The sequence below is a fragment of the Corvus moneduloides genome, chromosome 4 (assembly GCF_009650955.1).
Source record: "Corvus moneduloides isolate bCorMon1 chromosome 4, bCorMon1.pri, whole genome shotgun sequence".
Classification (NCBI taxonomy): Eukaryota; Metazoa; Chordata; class Aves; order Passeriformes; family Corvidae; genus Corvus; species Corvus moneduloides.
In genome coordinates this window covers 68,184,455-68,208,805 of record NC_045479.1, presented here as the reverse complement: position 1 = coordinate 68,208,805, position 24,351 = coordinate 68,184,455, and the positions used below count along the sequence as shown (strand labels likewise).

Sequence of the window (24,351 nt, the reverse complement as noted above, 5' to 3'; positions counted from 1 at the left end):
TAGTGGAGTGCTATCCCCAGTTTCTTCCTCAATCATCCCTCTAGCTGAGTGTTTCTCGATTGTGACCTCCTGGAGACTGTGTGCTGTTTGGAAAGGTGAATAAGAAAGTGAAAGCCCAGTATGAGTGCCTTAAATTGACTAAATGGAGGGGATGGGCCCATCCCCAATGTCAGAATTGTAGGGAAGTGCAGTTTGCAATCCTTAGCAGAAATACTAACATGTCTGATAGAACACCTGCAGGTGCTCTGTGGATGTGACAAGCTGGAGGTACCTGTAAGCAAAGTAAATGTGGGGGCAAAGAATGGGGAATTGGGTGGGTTAATCCCTCCCAAAAAGTTAAGGACTGCTTTAATAAAAAAAGAAAAGACTGAGACTGGGTGTGGAGCTCCCTTTGCAAGAAGCAGACATACTTAGTCATGGTGTAAAGGCAATTTTATCCACTGTCCTTTTTGGTATAGTGTTTTGAAGATGAATAAAAGGAACCATGTACTTATCTGAAAAGGGTTTCCAAGAGTCATCTGTGCCCTTGTTACTTGAAATGAGTTCTGCAATCTTGGTCAGCTGCAAGGCATCAGTTCTGCCTCCTGTGTGCAAGTGAAAGCATATGCTGGCTGAACTGGGGGTTTCCCCTGTTTTAATAGCAAATAGATAAGTGAAACTGGATGTCCATAAAGATACAACCTGTAAACAAATAAATGTAAACTGAATACATCCACTGAAAGCAGTCAAAATTATTCTGATCCATTTTACCACTTTGGCAAATAGATGACATCTGGGTTATTTGAGTGAAACTGGGTTATTTGAGCTGCCTTCAATAATCTGTCTGTAGGTTGACAGTCGGCTTGCAGCAGATAAAGCTGAGCAATCACTTAACCAGCAAGAAATTGGAATGAAACACCTCATGTATGTTTTAAGCTTGTATTTCTATTGCTTACAAGGCTGTTATGAATGTTCCAAGATTTTGAATAACTTCTAGATTTCCCTTTCCAGTCTTGATTTCATATTTAATGTTGTGAAGGAAATTATTTCAAAGTAGCTTTGCGGTTAACTCTGTGGGGTTGTTCCAGAGGTCTGTGGAAACCTGGATCTAGGGAAAACATGGGTAACACTATTGCTTCCAGACCCAAGCTCAGTTGCTGGGGGCTCTCAAGACTCTGCAAGTGGTTTTGGGAGGGCTTAAAAGCCTGGCTACTGCCCTGACAGCAAATGTATTTATTAATCACATGAGAGACAGAAATGCAGAGCCATAGTGGTACCAAGCCAGCAGGATTGCCCTGAAAAGCAAAACAGGAGCAGTAGAAAACAAATAGTCAAGCTTTGGATTTATAGCAATGATCTAACTGACTCTAATGAGTAGACTAATGCCATATATGATAAACTGATGATTTGAAATACAACTTGGAAAAGCACACATTTCACCATGTTAAAAATATCTTACGCGGTGACATCATCTAATGGATCATTGCATGGATGAGGGACTGGCACAGGGAAGGAATTGTCTGCTTTCACAACACAGTTAAACAGTTTCCGCACTCTGAGGGCTGCTCAGAACAATAGTGACTTGGAGAAATCCTTTTGCAGTGTGGAGGAACAGTTTCCATTGTGTGGAACAACTTGAACAAGGACGAGAGCTCATACTGTGTGCTTTCATGTGCACTGTGAGTTTGTGTGGGAAGCAGAGCTCCAGATATCCACCCTAGAGCCAAGGAGCACGTGTGAATGGAGGAAGTCAGAGGATGAGAGATCCATAACGAATCAGGCAGGGACCATAATGAATTGTCAGCATACAGATAGCCTTGGGAACATGTTCTGAGGAACAGAAGAGCTTTGAACAGTGTCCAGCTGAGACGTGACCCAACCATCTCAACAATCCATGTCCCTTGGAAATGCTGCCCTGACCTCGAGGCAAAGAGGAGCCAAACAGTTTTGCCATGCTGGAGATCAGACAGGAAGCAAGACTGGATCTCTTCATGAGGTGTCAGTGAAAGAAAAAATATACCACCTCTTCTTGCACATTAGAAGGTTTCGTAATCTCCTCAAAAAGAGAAATCTCAAATGGATGGATGACACCAAAGATTTTTTTCTCCCTTTCTTTCTTCGGAAAGGTATTGGTGAATGTCCTCAGAAAAACAGAGGCAACATAACCACGTTTACATGCATACAGTAACTCTTTTGGGAGATTTCCACTTCTTGTCCATAGGACAAGACAACTGTCTTAATCACAGAGGGGATTTACATTACAAGATGCTTGAGGAGGCAAGAGAGCACAGAATCAGGACTACTGGAAAAAGAGCAGCTGTGGAAAGTTGAGTCATCTGTAGTGAACTTTTAGGCACCTTTTAGAGGTACAGAGTTACTTTCCAACCTTGCCAAAGTTGCTTCACCAACATAAACTAGTCAGCCTCTTCCTTGTCCCTTTTACCCCTCCCTGACACCTTTTTTGTTTTGTTTTTTACAGATTGGGAGATCTTTGGTCTAAGAGTCACCTGACAGTAACTGCATCTTTCTCATGAATACTGTGTGTGAGTTGGCTTTCCTCCTTCCTTTTGTACTGTCTCTAACTGAAATATAATGTCTGTCACAGTTTAATCCCAGATGGTGCACAGGTACTCTCTCACTCTCCCCCAGCCACAGAGGGATGTGGGAGAGAATTGGAAGAGTGAAAGTGAGAAGACTTGTGGATTGAGAGAAAGACTGTTCAATGGGACGACAAAGGAAGAAAACAATAATAATAACAACAACGATGACAACAACAACAACATAGTACACAAAACAAGTGATGCACAATGTGATTGCTCACTACCTGCTGAGCGATGTCCAGACAGTTCCCGAGCAGCAGCCCCCAACCAACTTTCCCCCCAGTTTATATACTGAGTGCAATGCCATACAGTACGGAATATCCTTCTGGCCATCTGGGGTCAGCTGTCCTGGCCACCTTGTGTCACCCAGTCTCATTGCTGGCCGGATGTGAGAAGCTGAAAAGTCCTTGACTTAGTATAAACTCTGCTTAGCAACAACTAAAACATCAGTGTGTTATCACTTATTCTCATACTTGATCCAAACCACAGAACTACACCAGGTACTAGGAAGAAAATTAACTGTATCCCTGCCAAAACCAGGCCAATGTCAGACTGGAGCAGGAAATGAAGCAAGGTCTAAGGTTGTGTGTACTCTAGAGTAAATTGAGGAGGCAGCTGGCACTCTGACATAAGCATCTGGATTCATTTACTATAAAGTCCACTACAGAGTATTCCTACGCCTCCTAACTTATGCCCTTACCCAAATGTGGGCACATTCCCCCAGGATTCATACAGAGACATTCTTGGATTCTATCACCATCAGATGTGATATAATTTCCTTTTAGAGAACTATGAAAAGTGTAGGAGGACTGTTCCTGCTTCCTCATTGCAAAGTGATTGCATTCAAGCCTGAGGTAAAGCAGAGCATGACTTCTAAATCCAGAACCCTCCAGCCTGGGGTTAAAGAACCCCTGTAAACCAATGTGCCATTTTCTGCAAGGAAGAGCCATGGCACACAGCTCAGGTTATCTAAAGTGGGTGCAAAGCCAGTTGTCATTACAGCTCTCCAAAATAGCTACTGGAGCAATGGAGCTTACAACACAGAAAGGCAAGGAAGAAATCTGTGAGGACCTAAAGGTGAAAAAAAATCTGGGAGGACCTAGGGAGGGAGAAGTTGCTGTGTGCATAGCAAGTGGCAACAGGAGACAGAGGTGCTGCCACCAGCCAGGCTGCTCCTAAACAAAACAGAGGAGCTAAAGGTACAGTGACTTCCACCCTTCAGTATTCCGTGGCCTTCACTTCCAACAAGGTATAAATAGCCCTAATCAACTTAAGCCTAGTGAGAACTGGCTGTTCTTACTCATTCTTCAAAGCATTTTCTGGACCCTTTGGACTTTACAAGCCACAGGGTGGAAATAACTGGAGAAAATCAAGTAAACAAGCAAAACAAGAGATTTCTTGATGTTACCACCTGTGTCACAAATGCTGAGTGCCTGATGACGAAAGTGTTTAGCTCTGGGATGTGCACACTAAGGAGCTCAGTCTCTACCAGCTACCTCAGTCCTCTAGGCCTGAAGAGATACCAGACATCACAGGCATCCCACCCTCCTACATGGCATTTGCACCCTGTGTGGCCGGGCAGTAACCAGCCTCATTGAATCATTTAGGTTTGAAAAGGCCTCTAAAATCATCAAATCCAATCATTAACCCTGCCAAGTCCACCAATAACCATGTCCCCACGTCCCACACCTACACACCTTTCAAATACCTCCCAGGATGGTGACTCCACCACTTTCCTGAGCAGCCTGTCCCAGTGCTCGACAACCCTTTCAAGGAAGAAATTTTACCTAATACCTGAGGCCATGATTTACCTGATATTAGCTGTCATCTACAACCAAGGCCCATTGCATGAGGCACTGTACAAACACACAGTCAGGGAGACTTTTCCCCAAAGAATTTTCAAGCTAAACAGAGAAGACAGCTGAATAAATTACACGCAGACTCTCTTTAAAGAATCTGTCAGTAACACCCCTTTGTAAAACCAGCTGTACTAAAACAGGGAAAGACCCCTGTAAATGTCACATTCCACCTCTTTTGCTACATTCCTTGATAGAAAGCATCTATATTTTGTCTCTGTCTCATAATTAGTCATTATACTGTCTGTGTATCACTTTAAATAATCTGCTTCCAACAACAGTATGATATTACGTGGATATTGAAGCAACTTTTCCTCAAATCCAATCTAAACGTCTGCTTGCACAACTTGAGGCCATCTCCTCTCGTCCTGTCCATTTGTCGCTTGGGACTGACAGACACCTCCCCCCCCATCCCGCCGCTCCTCCCACCCACCAGGGGGCGCCCTGCGGCGGCGTGGCCTCCCCGGAAGTGACGGTGTTGTTTTCCTGCGGCACTTCCCGAGGCCGCCATGGACATCCTGAAGCGGGAGATCAGCAGGAAGCGCCAGCAGCTGGAGGAGAAGGAGCTCCTGGGGGTGAGGGCGGCCGGCATGGAGACCAGGAGCCGCCTGGGGTGTGGGCCCGTGGGAGGGCGGCGGAGCTGAGGCGGGAGCGGGCTGGGAGGGGCCGGGGAAGGGGGCGCGGAGCGGCCCAGGGCCGGGTTTCCCAAACACGGGATGAGCCAGGATGGGCTCGGTAGAGCCAGGAGGAGTTTGGGGGCGCGGATGCAGCCTGGCTTCAGCCTCGTTGTGTCCCGTGGCCTTTTGGCGGTGGTTTAGTTTGTTTCGGGCACCGAGAGATGAGAAAAGTCAGTGCGATCTTTGGTGAACAGAGTATGGTTTCTGTCCTCCTCACAGCCGCGTTCTGTCCATACCCGGGTAGGGTCTCAGCGGTGCGGATGTGCCTAAAACCCCCATATCCGGGTAGGGTCTGAGCGGTGTGTGTGTACACCTAAAAACCCCATACCCGGCTAGGGTCTGAGCGGTGTGTGTGTGCCTAAAACCCCCATATATGGGTAGGGTCTGAGCGGTGTGTGTGTACACCTAAAACCCCCATATATGGGTAGGGTCTGAGCGGTGTGTGTACACCTAAAACCCCCATATATGGGTAGGGTCTGAGCGGTGTGTGTGTACCTAAAAACCCCATATCCGGGTAGGGTCTGAGCGGTGTGTGTGTACACCTAAAACCCCCATATATGGGTAGGGTCTGAGCGGTGTGTGTGTACCTAAAAACCCCATATCCGGGTAGGGTCTGAGCGGTGTGTGTGTGCCTAAAAACCCCCATATATGGGTAGGGTCTGAGCGGTGTGTGTGTACACCTAAAACCCCCATATATGGGTAGGGTCTGAGCGGTGTGTGTGTACCTAAAAACCCCATATATGGGTAGGGTCTGAGCGGTGTGTGTGTACCTAAAAACCCCATATATGGGTAGGGTCTGAGCGGTGTGTGTACACCTAAAACCCCCATATATGGGTAGGGTCTGAGCGGTGTGTGTGTACCTAAAAACCCCATATCCGGGTAGGGTCTGAGCGGTGTGTGTACACCTAAAACCCCCATATATGGGTAGGGTCTGAGCGGTGTGTGTGTACCTAAAAACCCCATATATGGGTAGGGTCTGAGCGGTGTGTGTGTACCTAAAAACCCCATATCCGGGTAGGGTCTGAGCGGTGTGTGTGTACACCTAAAACCCCCATATATGGGTAGGGTCTGAGCGGTGTGTGTGTACACCTAAAAACCCCATATCCGGGTAGGGTCTGAGCGGTGTGTGTGTACCTAAAACCCCCATATATGGGTAGGGTCTGAGCGGTGTGTGTGTACACCTAAAAACCCCATATCCGGGTAGGGTCTGAGCGGTGTGTGTGTACACCTAAAACCCCCATATATGGGTAGGGTCTGAGCGGTGTGTGTGTACCTAAAAACCCCATATATGGGTAGGGTCTGAGCGGTGTGTGTACACCTAAAAACCCCCATATATGGGTAGGGTCTGAGCGGTGTGTGTGTACCTAAAAACCCCATATATGGGTAGGGTCTGAGCGGTGTGTGTGTGTACCTAAAAACCCCATATATGGGTAGGGTCTGAGCGGTGTGTGTACACCTAAAAACCCCATATATGGGTAGGGTCTGAGCGGTGTGTGTGTCCCTAAAACCCCCATATCCGGGTAGGGTCTGAGCGGTGTGTGTGTACACCTAAAAACCCCATATATGGGTAGGGTCTGAGCGGTGTGTGTACACCTAAAAACCCCATATATGGGTAGGGTCTGAGCGGTGTGTGTACACCTAAAAACCCCCATATATGGGTAGGGTCTGAGCGGTGTGTGTGTACCTAAAAACCCCATATATGGGTAGGGTCTGAGCGGTGCGGATGTGCCTAAAACCCCCATATATGGGTAGGGTCTGAGCGGTGTGTGTGTACACCTAAAAACCCCATATATGGGTAGGGTCTGAGCGGTGTGTGTGTACACCTAAAAACCCCATATATGGGTAGGGTCTGAGCGGTGTGTGTGTGCCTAAAAACCCCATATATGGGTAGGGTCTGAGCGGTGTGTGTGTACCTAAAAACCCCATATATGGGTAGGGTCTGAGCGGTGTGTGTACACCTATAAACCCCATATATGGGTAGGGTCTGAGTGGTATGTGTGTGCCTAAAAACCCCCACAGTACAGCAGAGCCCCTTTCAGGTGTGTCTGATTTTGGGTTTTGGTGTCAGAGGCTGAGGTAGGGAGCTGCCATTGGAGGCTGTTGTCGGGCAAAGCGTGAAGGAAGAAGTTGTAGTTTGTACTAATCAAGGAGAATGCTGTGGGGTGGCCACATTTTCCAGCTGTTGTGTGTCTGAAATGTCTTTTCAGGCACATTTCTACAGTGGTGCTCCAAGCAAGCTTTTAAAATATACTGTACAAAGGTGATTTCCCCCACCTCCTTGGTTTAATGTCAAATGATGTGTTTTGTATGGTTTATCTAAACAACCTGGGCCTGGTTGTGCGCATCTGAAGTGAAGCTTTACACCAATGATCACCAAGGCCTTACATGACAAAAAACTTGTGTTTTCTGGCAAGCACACTGTACTTTTAATTTTGCTTATACATCTATCCTGCAAAATAACTCTATATTGCTGATTTCAGAGGTGTTTCTAACTAGTTCCCTTTCTGTGGCAGTGTAGCCATCTCTGGGACAGGATGTAGCTGAATTCACCAAGCCAAGTAAGAATGTTTGAGCCATTTTTGCCCAACTGTGCAAAACTGTGAACTGGTAACAGCTCTCCTCTCTTTTAGGGAAATAAGAAGTATTTCAAACGCAGTGAGTTAGCTAAAAAGGAAGAGGAGGCCTACTTCCAGAGATGTGGCTACAAGGTATGGAAATGGTTCTTCCAGGACTTGGTGTGTTTATTTTGAAGTCTGCATTTTTTATCAACAGTATCAATGTTGTTAATGATAATTGTTGTTCTTTGTTCAATCTGTTAATGTTATACATTAGCCTGTAAATGAGAAGCCACCTGGAGAGGTATGACTTTCCAAAACCATTTTCAATGCAGGAAAAGATATGCATGACGTACATCTACTTAAGTTTATGTTATGGTTTGGCTTTTATTTCTTTTTTTTCTTTGGTTTGTTTTTTATTTGTGGAAAGCATGAAGTGGCTTGGGATCAAAGCTTGTCTTCCTTTCTTTTTAAATTGTGCTGTTAGGCATGAACCCTGGATCTGATATAGCCACCTTCCTCCCCTTTTTGAGATAAATGGATACATTTGGATAATTTTATCCCATTGTCATTGTCAGAGTGTCCAAAAGAAATCAGTATGGTGTGGGTGTGCATCAAAAACATCTGCCAACTCTCATAAATTTGTGTTTGCGTTTTGGCCATTAACCACCCAGAACTGAAGCTGTGCAACAACAGCATTTATGTTCTTGTTGGCAAAATATTAGAAACACTTGGTAACCTCGGGTGCATTTTGCAACAAATGGGTGATCTGGAAGGCTTTATCTGCCTTGTAACGGTGTCAGGGCAAGAGTTTACTGAAATGGAAAGAATGTTGTTGTCTTTTACAAGTGTGTGTGCCTGCCTGCCTGACAGGGTGTCTGGGAGGGGGAATGCATTCCCTGGGGAAGACAGTTTCATAATCCTGTTTGCTGTTAGAGGGCACAAATAGGAGCTTTGTTTTCAAGTGACCTTTACCCAATTAGTGACTTATTCTGAAACCTTGATCTGTTTGTGAATATTTGAACATCAATGCCAAAATGATTCTCGGAATGCGCAGCATAAAGTCATGGGAAAGTTCTGTGAATCCAGTCACTTCCAAGTGGAAATGGCTGCCTGATGCCTTTTGAGCATTAGCTTGAATTTTTCAGAACCTGATGTGTTTAAAGTGGTGTGACCTGTGCTGCTGCAGCACCAGTTTTGGTGTGAAATGTAACCCTGCAAATGGTTTTAAAATAAGTTACTTTGTTAAATTTAGTATCTTTTTAGAGCCTCCCACATTTATGCATTTGTTCTTTACTCTGTTAATGAGCCATGGAACACAGACTGATTTCTTTTTGAATTCAGGTGCCTTTTTACTTTGCTTAGACTTAATAAGTTGGAATAATTTCACTTGCTTGAAGAAAGCACTGAAACAAAAATAACTGTGGTAAAGATACTGCTTATGACTTGGAGTCCAGCTGACAGAGTGGATCAAATCTTTTCTCCCAGTGCTGCTGTCTCTTTATGATTTCAAGAATGTTTGTAAGTTAAAATTTGTATATACTTTCTGCCACGGGAGTATATTTTTTAAAAAAAATTTTACACGGTTTTTCCGTATTTTCTGTCCCCTGTCAATTCTTCCTTCCCTGCATTGATGAAGTTTTATTTTCTCCCTCCCTTGATAAACATTGATTTAATTGTCTTTCCCTTGTTCATTCCAAACACCTGTGGTTGTAGGATTGATTTTTTTCTGTGTTTGCTAATACAGCATTGAATGTAGATTTGTGGCTGAATCTTACAGCTGGAGCCCCAGGGGTGGATCCTTCCAGGCACATGGAGTCACACTGACACCTAAGTGCAAGGCTGGCACTGTGGCCTGAAAGAATTAAAAAGCCTCTTCAGGAAAAAAAAAATAATTCTGTCCAGTACCGTCCTCAAACTGGTCAACCCAGAACCAGGCTGCCCATGCACAGGGAATGCTGCAGGGTGCTCTAGGATTAATTGGATTGTTTCCCTTTTAGTAAGTACAGAAAGGAAATAAATTCTAATAAGAAATCTGAGAAAAACCAAGATATGAGTGAACACTGGAGATATTTCCTTATTATAGGAATATTACCACCAGCAATCTGCTCCTGCTGTCAGAAGTGTTGAATTTGAGCTTATACAGGGAACTGTAGTTACATGGCTGCTGTCTCAAAGTTACTTTGATCAAAGAGTTGTTTTGCATTATTAAAATACTGAATAATGAAGAAGGAATGCTCTGTTTGATTCAGGGACCTTCTTTTAGACTAAGAGAAATTATTAATGGTATCCCATTCCTATGAGGAGTTGTGTCTTTTTTGTTTTTTTTTTTTTAACCTGCAAGAAGCTGGCAAGGTTGTTAAAGAGGTGCATTACCTAAAAAAAGATTAGAGAGGTGCATTACATCTCAAGACCCAACAGAAACTGTGGATCGCTGCTAATCGTTTGCAGCTCGCTGAAGCTGAAGGTAATAAACACTGTAACTGACACTGACACTGGAAGAAGCAGCTCCACTCTCACCCTGCCCTGGGGTTTTCCTTCCTGTTCTTGTGTCTGTGCATGTGCTGGTCCTGGGAATCTGGATGAGGAGGTGAAGCCGGGTGGGAATAGTACCAGTATTTGTATTTCTCAGATTATTTTCTCTTTGAATCATTTCCCCCTTCTGGTTCATCACACAGCAATGTAAATGGTGTTGCATGGGTAGGGAGGATGGAACAGGGGCAGGAATCAACAGGCAGAGGGTGGATTTGCTGTTTTTGGCATCTGCCTGCTAAAGTGACAGCCAAACTTCAGCAATTGTCCTTTCTGTTTGCTGGAGAGACTGCTTCCTGCAACCTACAGAAGTGTTAATTAATTACTGATACTGTCAAGAACTTTTATTGTTCTGTGAGGTTCAATTATGGACCATAAAACTATGAAACTAAAGGTTTATATTGTCGTACTAAAGTCTGTGTTCCAGAGTTCTGTATCTTCCCATCATTTCTCATCAACATGTGGGTTTGTTTCCTTTGCATGTGAGTAACTCTGTTTGTTGAATGTAGGTACAGCAGGAGGAAGAGGAGGAGAAACCACTGACTACGTCAAATCCAGTGCTGGAACTTGAACTGGCAGAGGAAAAGTTACCAATGACTCTTTCCAGGCAGGAGGTAAAATCAATCACCATAAACAGACTCCTTGAGTTTACAGCAAATGTACCTGAAATTTCTTGTTAGAGCTGTTTTCATCCAGTGAACTGTACTTTTAATGGCAGTTTTATTAAATAATAAGCTTCTATTTTTGCAGTCAGCAATTAATGATCATCTTTGTTTATCAGGGGTCTGTTGTCTAATTGAATGCATGGGAAGTACAGATGGTTAAAGCCTCTCTGTTACAGGGATTTACACAGATGTTGTGTAACATTTTACAGCTCTTTCAGAGTGGTACCCTGAGTATCAGCATTATCCTTGGATAGTACTGAAGATGGCATGCTTTTTCCAAGATTTTTTTCCCCCTGAGCTTCTTTTCTTTGTAACTCATTGGTCTGAACACAAATTTAGAAACTAAGTTTTGGAAGTTCACCTTAGCCTCTAGAAGAAACAGTCCTAAAGCCAGAGCAGCTTGGATGTTCTTTGCTTTTTCTAAGGATAAAAATGCCTATGTGGGTTTAAGTTCACAAACAGATCCACACCCCAGAGCAGAAGCAGGAAGTTCAGAAGTACAGAATACACTCTAATCTTGGGAATACTGAAATTCACAGCTGAGGTCACCCAAGCATGTCACACGTCCCCTTAATTTGGCAGGATATTCAGTTTTTTACAGGACTTGTAATGGGGGATATTGGTTTTGTGTTTGGTTTGAGGTTTGAATCAAGTTGAAGAAGGCTTTTTCACTTCTGTTATATCTACTTTTAAAGTAACTATCCCATTAGATTATGGGACTCCATATTTCCCAAATGCTTAATGGTGGGGATTTTCAGCAGATCATCTTTAGTTGTGCTGGGACAACCTGTAGCCCAGTTAGTATTTTTATTGCCAAGACAAATAAGTGAGGGAAATAATTGTCAAGTTCCTTTGTGATTTTGAAAATGGTTTTTAAGCTCTGCCAGAGGGATGATTTTTGTGTATTTGTTTGAACAAGTCAGAGCAGGAAGAAGTTCAGCTGTATCAAACAGCCTGGGATTTTATGCAAAATTTGGGTTGGTAATATTTGGAATGACCTTTCACTGAAATACCATGGGAACTTTATATTTAGATTGTAAAGTGTCTGGAACATTTTTCTACTGCTTAAAATATCGCCATTTCCTCTCCAGTCCAGCTCAGCTTGTTATTCCAAGCAAAGTAAATAAATCTGTCATTCTGGATTTTATTTTGCTTCCTTTATGCATCAGGGAGTGCTTTGATTCTTTTCAGGTTATCAGGAGGTTACGAGAGAGGGGTGAGCCCATCAGGCTGTTTGGAGAAACAGATTATGATGCATTTCAACGTCTGAGGAAGATAGAAATTCTTGCACCTGAAGTGAACAAGGTAAGACTGGCTCTTAGTTAGTTATTTGTGGTGGGATAATCAATGAGTAACCCTATAAAAGTTACCGAAAATCATTTTCAGTAACTGTTAATTTTTAGGAGGAAGCAGTAATCGACAGCAAAGAGAATATGTGCTCTTGTTTCATTTATTTGCTGAGAAACTATGTTAAATATCAGAGTTTTGTGCGCAATTACGTTAGAGAGCTCAGCCTTAGAAACATTCCAGGCCCTTGTCAGTTGGAAAAGGGACCTTCAGGTGGCACTAATACCTCAGCTTGTGCTGCCCCTGCTTTTTAATGAGCAGAGAACAGTCCTTTACTGTTAAAATAACCCTGTATTTGTGATTTTGTGCATCCCTGAGAAGGCAGAGGTAAGTAAGAGCAGGACTGCATACTGTCTCTATGGGATATAAATGATTTTTCAAATCCTTGGATTCCAGAGCTATAACTTGTTATAGAAATGTCATTTTCCCCCCTTCCCTTTAAAGTAGCCGTCAACTCAAAAACTGACTTGAAGATACAACTAATTTATTCTTTTTGTCTTAAGAAATTATCTGTTAAGTGAGGAGATGCAGTTGGGGCTTGTTCTGCATTTACTGTTAACCAAATCTACAACCTTACTAACAGAGTGACAATTTGCATTTTCTTCCCTAATTTGTGGCAAGCTGAATTGTTTTAATGTCTTTCCTGGGGCTGCCCATAAAACGAAAGCCTTTTCCTCTCCAAGTCTTTAAAATAAAGATAAGCAGATCTAGAAATAAAAGCTCTGCTAATGAAAGCTTTCCCTCCAGCGACATCGATCACAGGAGCAGGATTAGGAAATAGAGAGCCCATAAATAGGGTTGTACTGGATTTTTCTTAAATGCTTCAGTCACTCCTGTTGCTGTCTAGGGATTCTACATGTTGCTTAGTCAACCAGCCTTGTGGTTCAGGCATTTTTAGAGTAACTAAATGATTAATAGAAATGCTGCAGACAGCCAAGTATGATGATAGAAGAGGGGAAGTAACTGTGCATATCCATTCCCTGTGGAGTGGCTGAATTTATCAGAGAGTAAGAAATGTCATACTCCTTTATAGAGCTTTATATTTTATGTATCAAGACAAGAAGGCAAATCCTTCAACTGTGACTAAGGCGAGTTTTATGTTCTGTTTGAAAGTACCTTTTAACTTTATATATATGGTTTTAAACTGATTCTGGTTTTTTTAATCATCTCTTCTAAAGCTGAGGGTTTTAAACAGTGAATCTATATAGAACATTCTGCTACGTTTAAATAATTTGTATTAAAGGGAAACAACATAATTGTTTTATGTCTAGCACTGAAGGAGTGTTACCTTATTTACAGCTTTTTTCAGGGCAGATGTGGAGGTTTGATGATGATGGTTATGGTCTGGTTTTTGTTTGTTTTGGGGTGATTTAGTGCACTGCTTGGAGAAAATTACTTGAAGAAAGTCCTAGAGGCTGATTCCACCCTCCAGGCTTTCTTTGGTGAAAATACTGTAAAAAGTCTTTTTCATAGGTATGAACACTGCAGAAGTTCATGCACCTGCTTTTTGTTAAGTCCTGAAGCAGAAACTGTTCTTGGAGTTCAGTTAAATTCAAACAACAAGGCTAAACCCTTATGCATGCTTTAGAGAATTTGCGCCTTCAACAGAAGTTGGATGCTCACAGTGACAGTACTGTACTGCTTCTATTTACCTGAGGGTTTTTTTGTAAATCAGACTTTTTTTTTTTTTTTCTGTTTTTTAGGGTCTGAGAAATGACCTGAAGGCTGCTTTGGATAAGATTGATCAGCAGTATCTGAATGAAATTGTAGGCGGCCAAGAAGCAGGAGATGATGACTCCCAGAATGACCTGAAAGTCCATGAGGAGAATACTACTATTGAAGAACTAGAAGTATGGGATAGATCATAACTAAGGGATGTTAGATCTAGTATGTTGCTGTGAGAAAGCTTCAGAATTGTTCAGACAAAATTACCTCCTTTTCAACAGCTGACTTAGGCATTCTGAAGTATTCTTCAAGAAAAAATTTAGGTTTCTAAACCTGGAGTTGCACTGTAGGTGCCTACAATAGACAAGTGAAAACTTAAGTGGTCTTTGTTTACAACACCTGATCCCAAAGGGGACAGGTGTTGCCTGCAGAGATGCAGTTAAGATTCATTCTCCAGGGGTTTCATAAGTAGAGAGGTTAATTGCAATACATTACCTGATCATAAATTTCAAAGCCTTTCCAATGAATATTTGAGAGGGTAATAAGGCCAGTACCAATTAATTTTCCCTATACAAGGAAGAAAGATTCTGAAAAACAGACACAGAGAAAGAATGTTTGATGTGAAAACATCTAGGACAGAAAAAAAAAGAGCATCAGAACTAGGCAGACTGCAGGAAATATAAGAAGTGCAGAGATAATGTGTCCCAGAAACTTGAGTGCAAATGGCTACTCTGTTCTGAAAGAATCCTGTGGTGTTTGTGTGAGTGAATGGAGAGTGAGTGCCAGGAAATGCATTCAGCACCTGTATTTCAGGGTAGTGTTTTGAAAAGCACATTAACTTGAGCTGAAGACTTTTACCCTTAATCTTCAAAACGCTTTGTAGGAGTTAATCTTCGTAACGTCCTTCCAAAAGTATGTTTAAGAAATAATACGATTTATAACTGAAAGCTGAAGTGAGTACATTATTATTAAGAAATAGTCTGGGTTTTTTTGTTATGGTGCCAGGGGTTCTGGTTTAAAGTAACTGCAGTACCAGAATAGATAGCAGCAGTTGTAATGGAGCTGCATTTTATTGATCTGTTAGCTCTCAAAATAACCCCTTTTTGTGGTAGTAGGGCAGGCTTGGTTTGAGCCATGCAAAAGTCTTTTTCTAAAAAGTTTGAAAACACTGTGTCTTAATTTTATGCTGCTTTAACAGCATTGCCTTGAGCGTAAAGGCTTACATTGAATTTGGCTCCAAATCTAGAAGATTTTTTGAAATAAAACTCACTTTGGAAATGTGAGGGCAGTGGAAATAGATTATAAATCCAACTATACCTACTGGAAAATGTTTATAAAACTTGCTGTTAGTATTTACAGTTTTGAGGTTTTGGCAGGAAGCTGGAGTATTGGAGCATATAGCTGGGTTTTTTTAGTGGTCTTTTGCTTGGTTTTGGGTTTTTGTTTTAGATTTGTTCCCTCAAATTCACAGTTGCAATTAAATGGTAAAAAGCCCCAGTACATCAGAGAATTGAAATAGCATAACAAAATAATTAGGTTAATTGATGGCTTTGGGGATCTCAAAAAATGCAGTGCACCCACAGTTCCCCTTAATACAGTGCTGTCAGACAGCTGCTAATCATGCCAATAATTTAGTAGTTAATGACTGAAGAACTACTGTTGCATCGACTTTTCAGAAATAATCATATTGGCATTGTGATGTAAATGTTCTTAATAGATTAATGAATTTCAGTAGCATTTGTAGCTGTTTCATTCTGTTTCATGACCAGTGTTTGGGATTTCTGGTGGAATTTATTGCAGTTCATGTGTAGTGAACCATGCTCTGCTGTCGTGGTGCTGGCAAACTAGACAAAGTAAAAATAATGGCCCTTTCTTCCCCCTGTTCCAGGCTTTGGGAGAATCCTTAGGACGGGGTGATGATCACTATGATATGGACATCATAACAAAGTTCTTGAAGGTAACAGACTCTAATTATTCTGTAGCTGTGTCATATTATTACTGCCATGCAGATATATTTCAGGAATAAAAGAGTGGGTTTCAGCTGCTTGAGAGGAAAAACTCACATGTTACGTGTAAGATATGGGTTTTTTGAAATGCTTGGCACTCTACAGCCTTTGTTAGTCACAACAGTGGCTTGTGCCAGATCTGGGAAGGAGCTCTTGGGAGAGCAGCGTTCTTCAAAATCTGGTCGTGCTTTTCCAGACAAAATAAATACAGTTTTGATTTTTGTGTGGTATTTGAGGCAGTTGTCAGTAGTTGCCTCTGTGTAGTACTGTGGCATCAAAACCTTCAGAGGAGTTTCCTTGGAACAGTGCAAGCTGAATTGGAATGTCACCTGATACTATTAGTGAAATTAGAGTTTTAAAGGAAGTCCACAGGTTCAAGTGGATGGCAGAAATTGTTTCCTTGTTTCCTGGCAAGAAACCTGTGTTGCCTCTCAGCCAAGTCAGCCGGTGCCTGTATAACTGTTGTGGTCATCAAAGTCACAGCAAGAGTTGAAGCTTTAATTTGTGTGTGTACATTTAAGACAAGAGGGTTGTTCCTGTCCCTCCTTTCCTATCTTTCTGAAAGAGGTTTTACCTTCTTAACTCAGATTTCACCAAAAAACTCATTTTGCCTTGGTGACTTAACCTGTGTTCTGCCTGAGGAAGTCACTAGATGGCACCATGACACAGATGTGCTTGTTCCCTGCAGTTCCTCCTGGGAGTTTGGGCCAAGGAGTTGAATGCCAGAGAGGACTACGTGAAACGCGGCGTGCAGGGGAAGCTGAACAGCGCCACTCAGAAGCAGACAGAGTCCTACTTGAGGCCTCTCTTCAGAAAGCTCCGCAAAAGGGTAAATCACCTTTAAATGCTGCTTCAACTTTTGCTTTCCGAGTGCCTAGCATTAGTGCCCTTTCTAGGGCAGTGTGAGCCTCACTGAAGGAGAGGGGATAATGAGTTGGTCACAGTTTCTGTATCTAGAGCTCCTGATGCCCACTTCTGACCTTATCTCGATCAGTGAAATCTGTCCACCCACGAGTTTTCCAGCTGTTGTTTAAAGCAGCACCTGCTCACTGGGTTGAAAACATGACAGAGAATTGAGGTTGCATTTTGCACTTTGCCATCAGCTGCCAGGTGTAACCACTTAACCTCTCCTGCTTCAGATCCTTCATATGAATAATGAACATGGTTTCCTTTGTGAAAGTCCTCAAGCAAGGGTAGTTGCTAAACTTTGTGTAAATGCTGAGTAAGATGATTTTCCTGAGCTGCTGTCCTGAAGTAAATGTGTGGTTCTTTTTTTTCCCTCTCTGATGTAGACACTTCCTGCAGACATCAAAGAATCGATAACAGATATTATTAAGTTCATGTTGCAAAGAGAATACGTTAAGGTATGTTTGCACTCTTCCATCATGTTCACGCTGTCTTGTTGTAAAAGATTGAGTTTATTGCTTCAGCATTCCCATTTTTTTCTAATTCTGAAAATGCATAGCTGGAAATACAACATCTATCCCAACAAAATGAAAAATGGCTGTGAAATATTAGGTTCCAAGTAGTGTTTGATCCACAGCCTGACAGAAGATTTTCTGAGATTCGTGAAACTGCAGAGCTTTGCAAACATGAAGAAAATTTTTCTCAGAGATGCGTATATGAAGTGGCAGAGCATTCCTCTAGGGGAAACCTGATATTCTAAGGTTAAATGAAGGTAATGAATAAATAGCAATCGGGTGTTGATGATTAATTAATTAGGAATTAATTGAGGCAAACTGAGTTACTGAATATGAAGCTGAATGTGAGTTACTGTCCCTTTCTTTGTCTACACTCGCATTAGATGGCCTGGTAAGGTTGAGGTAAGTTAATAGGAAGATTTTTTGGACAAAGTCTGTTCACTGGAGGAGGCAGAAGTACTTTGGGACACAAGATCAAAGGCAATGTTAGGTTTTATTTGTAGCTGCCTTCAGAAGTGAAACTCAAATACCAATAGCATTTGCTGAAGCAGCTTGTGTGTGCAGAGGAAACTGAGCTGTCTTTTGCCTTTAAGTTTCTAGTATTTCTTACTATTCTTGTGAGGATTTGGCGTAATTTGTCAAGTAAGCAAGGAAACCTGCTTTTGATACAGAAAAAACTTTATATGGCCTAAGGCAAATTTAATCCAAATCATTTGGAAGTAGAACTGAACATGTGGGATGTATGATAGTGAGGTTTTATTTGGAGGCATTTCTTTTCTCTTGGTTGTCATCTTTATGTGGAAATTCCCTTTCCAAGACCTTCTCAAACTAATGAGCATGCAGGAATGTGGTGTATCTCTGGGTTAATCAGCAGTGCTTCTCTCTCCTGGAGGTGCTTGGCTTTAAGTAAACTTCACAGAGATATTTGGATGACTTGAATACACCTTTGGATGTTTTGGTGTTTCTTTTTTTTTTTTTTTTTTAAATTAGGCTGATGAGTCTTGTGCTTTTACAGATACTCACATCCTTTTCAATTTTGCTTTCTAAGAGACTTGTCTCTTTTTGCCTGCTGCTTGCTCTCTGCAGCCTCGTGAGTACTGTCAGCCACAAATTCTTTCTGCTTTGTTAGTTGAAAAGCTTAAAAGGTTTTAATTTTGAAATCAACGTGTTGACAGCAGGCAAATGCCAGAATGCAAGTTGTCCACTCAGCCCTAATTAACCCTGTTGTGACAGTCCTGCAAGGGTCTTTAATTGCATGTGCACATACTGTTTCATCACAAAAGTATATTTAAGTCAGCAAGTAGGTATTTGACTAAGACTGTTCAGAATCCGCCTCATGTAGGTGATGACTAAGTCCTGTCCCCTGTTCAGATTTAGCTCTGTCTGCAACCCCCTGCCTCGTTCATTATTTACCTCCCAGTTTGTTCAGTGCCAGCTGGAAAGAATCTGCACCCACTGGTCATGATTGCTACTTCTTATTGTCTAGTTTCTGAATAGGAGGTGATAAATGAACTCTTTATCAGTGAGTTTTGTAGCTGCTCTCTAATAGAGAAGGAATGTCCTGTGCCACATCCTTCAGTTTTTTTCTGTAATTGCATCTATCACTTGCTGGTTCTCAGTTGTTATGCTGTTTTTTTTTTAAGCTCTGTACTCCTTTTCCTTTCTCCCTTTCTTTCTATTAATTTTCCCTTCGAGTTTTATCCCTGTGTTTCCCCAGGAATGTTGTCTGTTACAGCTTTAAAACGGGCGCTGTGCTCTTGATGGGGAAACTCCTGATTGGTTTACTGCTGGTGCTGCTCTGGCCATATAAACATGGTTACAAATGTAACCTAGTTGTAACCTAATTTAACCAGAGATGGCTGAGTCAAAAATAATCTGAGTATACCTTAGTTTTAATCAAGGTAACCAGACTGCCTTATCCAGTGCCTTTTTTTTTCCATAATGGAAAATCCAGAGTCCTTGCTTCCCTTGGAGTTCAGTGTGGGAAGGTGTGTTGTGCAGTTGGTTAATACCATGTCATGACACCAGATCAGAGAGACTGGAACGGGTGTTTTACTGCACCTGGCAGTGCAAAAATGCTCTGCTCTGTGCAGTGTTGTTCCTGTGGTGCTCAGTGATGCCCTTCCTTCTCCAGGCAAATGATGCCTACCTGCAGATGGCCATTGGGAACGCTCCCTGGCCCATCGGCGTCACCATGGTCGGCATCCACGCGCGGACGGGCCGTGAGAAGATTTTCTCCAAGCACGTGGCCCACGTGCTCAACGATGAAACTCAAAGGAAATACATACAGGTAATGTCAGCTTTGGAAATTCAACATGTCTGCTTTTCTTGGGGGGTCTTTGAGAAACATCTGTGTCAGGTGATGCGGTAAAAGGTCTTAGAAATGGACAGGTTTAGTTTGGGTCAAGCATAACGTCCAGTTAATAGGTAGGTCATGCTGGACCTGAAGGCTCTTCAGTGCTGGGCCAGGAACAGTCTGATGGGTTTTTCTGAACTGCTGTGATCCTGCATGAGCACCAAAGCAGCTGTGAAGACAGGCTTGATTTTCCGGAGGTCCCTCACTGCTTAACTTGTGGTTTAAACATCATGCACAGAATTTAATACTGTAAAATGCAGTCCTTCTGACTATTTCTGCAACTAGATAAATGCATTCATAAATAAGTTCAGCAGTCTGGCTCAAAATTCCAGGTTTAGTTCCTCCTATGTATCTTCACACTCATATGGACTTCTGGTTGTAGAATTAGTAGCAGTGCTGTTTTTCTACTCTGACTTTTAACACAGCGGGTGGACAGGTCTGAGGAAACAAGCCTTCTCTCTTTGTATTGTTAAATGTATTTGGCTCTTGCCAGTTGCAGTTTCATTCAGATAAAAACCTTCTGGATTGACTCTGAAGCCTCCAGAGCAGCATCATGGAGCTCAGAGCTCCTGGTAGGGGAGGTTTACATAAATGTCTTCCTTCTGCAGCAGCAGGACTCCTGTTGCTTTTCAGCTTCTGCAGATGTCTGGAAGGAAATTGCTTGCAAAATGCAACTTCCCTTTCTGCTTTGAGTCTGTATTTGGGCTGCAAGTATAGCCTTTGGTTTCTCTTCAACTCTAGTTTTTAATAGCATAACCTGAAAAAATATCATTGTGAAGTCAGAGGGAGCTCCAGACACTTACAGAGACAACAAATTAAATTTGACCAATTATTTTGTAAGGTGAAAATTGGCATGTGGATTATGCATCTTCAGAGACAGGCTCCAGTTATGCTTGCAAGTATTTAATGTATGAAGTAGCTTTAAACTAAATCATGTTGTTGTGGTCTGTGTTAATCTGCATAATCATAATAGTGAATAATTCATAGAATCACAGAACGGTTTGGTTTGAAAGAGACCTTAAAAGACCATCAAGTGCAACTGCCCTGGCAGGGGAACCTTCCACTAGACCAGGCTGCTCAATAATTGGCCTTCTCTGTCCATTTGCCACACCTGGAGCTGAAAGATCTCTCCTCTGGAGTGTTGCTTGGTCTTTCTTAACATAACATGCCTTGTGGAAGATGTGTGTGAACTCCTCAGTTTGTCCCTTCTCTGCTTTTGGGGCTACATCTGTTGGCCTAGGAAATCCTTGAGTTCATCTTCCCACTGTGAATTTCGTATCTCTGCTTCTGAATTACAAAACTCACTGAAGCACCAAGACGAAGTTGGCTTCAAACATGTATGTTTTCTGTGTTGGTTTTAAATATTGGGTCTTGTTTAACGAGTCTGGCTCCAACTGGAGCATGGGATATTTATTACCTGTACCCAGTGGCTACATGAAGCTAATTTGTTCCTGATTACAGCACCCTGGAGTGGTAACATCCCAAACAAGGAGTCATTATGGTGCTGGGACAGACTTTCCATGCTTGCTTGCATTGGAAAGGCCAAAGCATTATCCTTCTGAATCATTTTTCCCTGAGTGAGGAGCTGCCTTCCATGAGGAGAGTCTCATGAAAGGGACATGACTCTGCCATCTTGGAGTACAGTGTCACTGCTAAAGTACACTTCCACCACAGGCTTTCTTCTGTTAGACTTTTCTGTGTGACTTGGAAGAAAATAATCACAGGGTTCCTGTCATGTTGGTTTTTGGCAATTGATGCCTTGAAAGAACTGACAAGTCCACATTTTGCCTTTCTCCTTGACCACTTCAGTTTGCCTCTGTGGTGTCCTGTGTGGTACCACAGTTGTCTTCCTGAGAAGTGTTTGGTTCTTGCCTTTGCTGTGCAGCTTGTTTTGGTGCCAGAAATTGCTTTTTGCTCTTCAGAATTATTTTTAATATTCAGCTTTCTTGTAAATATCTTTAATTATGGTATCATTTGTTCCCTTGGTGATAAAGAGGGATTAAAGAATTGCTGTGATCCTTCTCTGTGAATCTTATCAGTTGGGACTGAAGCTGTAGCCTTTTTGATTATGCCACGAACTCCTCTAATATTGAAGGGAACCTGAAACTTTGAACAGAATAACAGCCAAAATAAAAATCCCAACCCCAAAATAGCAGCCTTTTCTTTTTAATTCTTCTTGTTAAGCTTAAGAATACTGTAGGTTATTAAGTTTGTTTAACAGCTGCAGCCTTATTACAGAATTGTCCTTGTTTTGTTAATTCCTAGGGGCTGAAGAGGCTCATGACCATTTGCCAGAAGCACTTCCCAACAGACCCATCCAAGTGTGTGGAGTACAACGCTCTGTGAGGCTCTGTGGGGGCCGGGTGTGACTCACATTTCGGTCTCCAAGACCCAGAGAGGATGGAAGAGGCAGAGCTTGAGCCTGAACACCAACAGGAACTTGGGGTGGGCTTTGCAAAAAAACCAGAAAGCAGGAGATTTTCTACAGCTTCCTTTTTACAAGCCCCATTTATTTAGATTTATTTTTAAATCTCTGCTTTTTGCTGAACACATCCAATGTACAGCAAAGGGATAGGTTTCGAAGAGGTTAAGACCAAGACAATGACCAAGGGACAATGCACATGACCACTGCTTTTATTTCAGTTTGTTATTCAGGGAACTGTGCTGATTGAACTGTTTCCCATATTTTAGAGCTTTAGGTGAGTCTCAGCCCTGCAAGGAGCATATGTGGAGCTTTTTTTGGCTGTTTTTGCATTGGAGACTGACGTGGGGAGATGATTAGAGGGAAGCAGTTGAATCTGAATCTTGGTTATTTCTGTAAATATAAAGACTTTATTGGCTAATCTTTCATGTGGTATTTATCAGGAATAAAAAAAAGGGTTTATATATTTCTCAGCCTCAGTGCAGAGAGTTTTTGATCTTGAATGCATCTGATTTGGCTTTTTTTTTTTTCTTTTTTGTAACAGCATTTTTAATATAAACCTTCTGGGCTTGGGGGAAGTAATCTTATGGCTCTTGAGGCTTTCAAATTCCATTTTTATACATCTGGAGAAAATTTTCAGTCTGCTGGGCATTGCAGAGAAAATAATTAGGACCTCCCATGACCATGAACAGTATTTCTAGCAGCCACAAATCTTTGCCATTGTGCCTGCTGACTGGGAATGGTGAAGAAACTCCTAGGAAGGATGATGTCTAATTCTGCATAAACAGCGAAATATTGAAACTTTGATAGTTTTGAGCAGAACAGCTTCCTGAAGAAATGTGTCATTATTCCAGAGAATGGGTTTGTTTGTATCCTCACCTCAACTGGCAGCGTGGAGCAGGAACTGGTGCCCTCTTCCCAAGGACTGACCTGTCTGCCGTGGGTATTCCCAGTGTCCCATGGCACAGGGAGACGATGCTGGGGGATGTTAGCTGGCACAAAGTTTGGTGGAGTATCTTGAAGAAATTCAGGTTTTTCTGGAGACTCTTAGATTCTGAAGTGCCTCTTTGGACACAGGAGATTTTCAGTCTGGAGTGTTTGACCCCAGAGAAAATGTTGAGAGCTTAGAGTTTAGAAGTAATAAAATTAGGCTGATGAGACCTCACTGGCTCTTGGGGAGGGGCCTTTGGGGAGGAGATGGGGATTTGTGGGGAGAAGCTGGGCAGATACCAAGAGCATGGAAGAATTTCATTAGCAGTGGTTTCTGATGATTTTCTTTGCAGTGCTCTGTACAGATACTCTTTGGAGGCATTATTACAACAGGAAACATTTGTAACACCGGAACTTTATCCCTCTCCCCACCCAGACGGTTTCCTGAACTGTTTCTAAATCTTCATCTTGACCTTAGTTTTGAACTCTGTAAATAATTGAGGGACAATATTGTCCCTTGTTCAGAAGAGCTGTAATTTCCCTGGAAGCTGCAGCAAGTGAGTAGCCAGGGGATGGTTTAAGGAGTGTTGTATCGTCTGCTTTAGTGGGAAGCAGATTCCTTAGGGGATCTGTAATAGTGCTAGATGGATTTTTCCTTCCTGCCTTAGAGCTAATTATTGAGGAGAATTTTAATGGTACCCTGAGTGCAGGTTTGAGTGGGGATGCACCTCCTGTAGGGATGTGAATTTGAGGTTGGAATGTCTTAGTCTGCTCAGGTTTTAAAGAATGTAATTTAAGCAATGTGCCTCCTTGCTGACAGTCCCTGAAATACAGCCGCCTTGCTTGAATGAATCCCATGACGGAAAAACTTTATCCCCTTGCAATCCATGGAATGGTGCTGGATGGGGAACCAAGGAGCTGGGAACTACTTTCTCACGGCACATCAGTGTAAGAGTTTCCAGCTGTCCAGCACGTGAGAGCCAGCTCTGGTCCTCGGGGGATGGCAGGCCGGGGGGGGACACTGTTACAGCAGCTGCTTTTCATCAGCAGTTGGAGGCTCTTTGCAGCTGGATGGCCCCAAATTGCAGCTACCAGACTGTGATCAAATAGTTAATAATGCCTGTTAGCCAAAAAAATCCCAACCCTCAGTCTAGTTTGGGGAGGAGTGGGTGTGGTGCAGCTGTCATACTGCTTGACAGTTTGGGGTTTTTTTGTGAGGAGGGTATGTTTCAGTTTAGCAATTTAGACTTTTCCCTCTGGGCTTTTCCAGATGTTTATTTCTGATAATTCTTGCATTAGCCGGAAATAACTCTGCTGAATCCTAAGACTTTTAGCCTTAG

At 42.4% G+C, this 24,351-nt stretch overlaps 1 protein-coding gene across 2 annotated transcripts; it reads left to right on the top strand.

Annotated features, from left to right (window-relative positions):
- Nucleotides 1–4,904: 4,904 nt before the first annotated feature.
- On the top strand, nt 4,905–22,584 carry PRPF18 (pre-mRNA processing factor 18). Of its 2 annotated transcripts, XM_032107906.1 has the most exons (11): nt 4,905–5,010; nt 7,743–7,820; nt 7,945–7,971; nt 10,709–10,813; nt 12,056–12,169; nt 13,915–14,061; nt 15,765–15,833; nt 16,571–16,711; nt 17,175–17,246; nt 19,438–19,593; nt 21,925–22,584. In XM_032107906.1, exons 1-11 carry the CDS (start codon nt 4,945–4,947, stop codon nt 22,003–22,005), a joined length of 1,056 nt encoding a protein of 351 aa, XP_031963797.1. In that variant the 5' UTR covers nt 4,905–4,944; the 3' UTR covers nt 22,006–22,584. The 2 variants fall into 2 exon arrangements, with proteins under 2 accessions (XP_031963797.1, XP_031963798.1); XM_032107907.1 differs by lacking the exon at nt 7,945–7,971.
- Nucleotides 22,585–24,351: the final 1,767 nt, after the last annotated feature.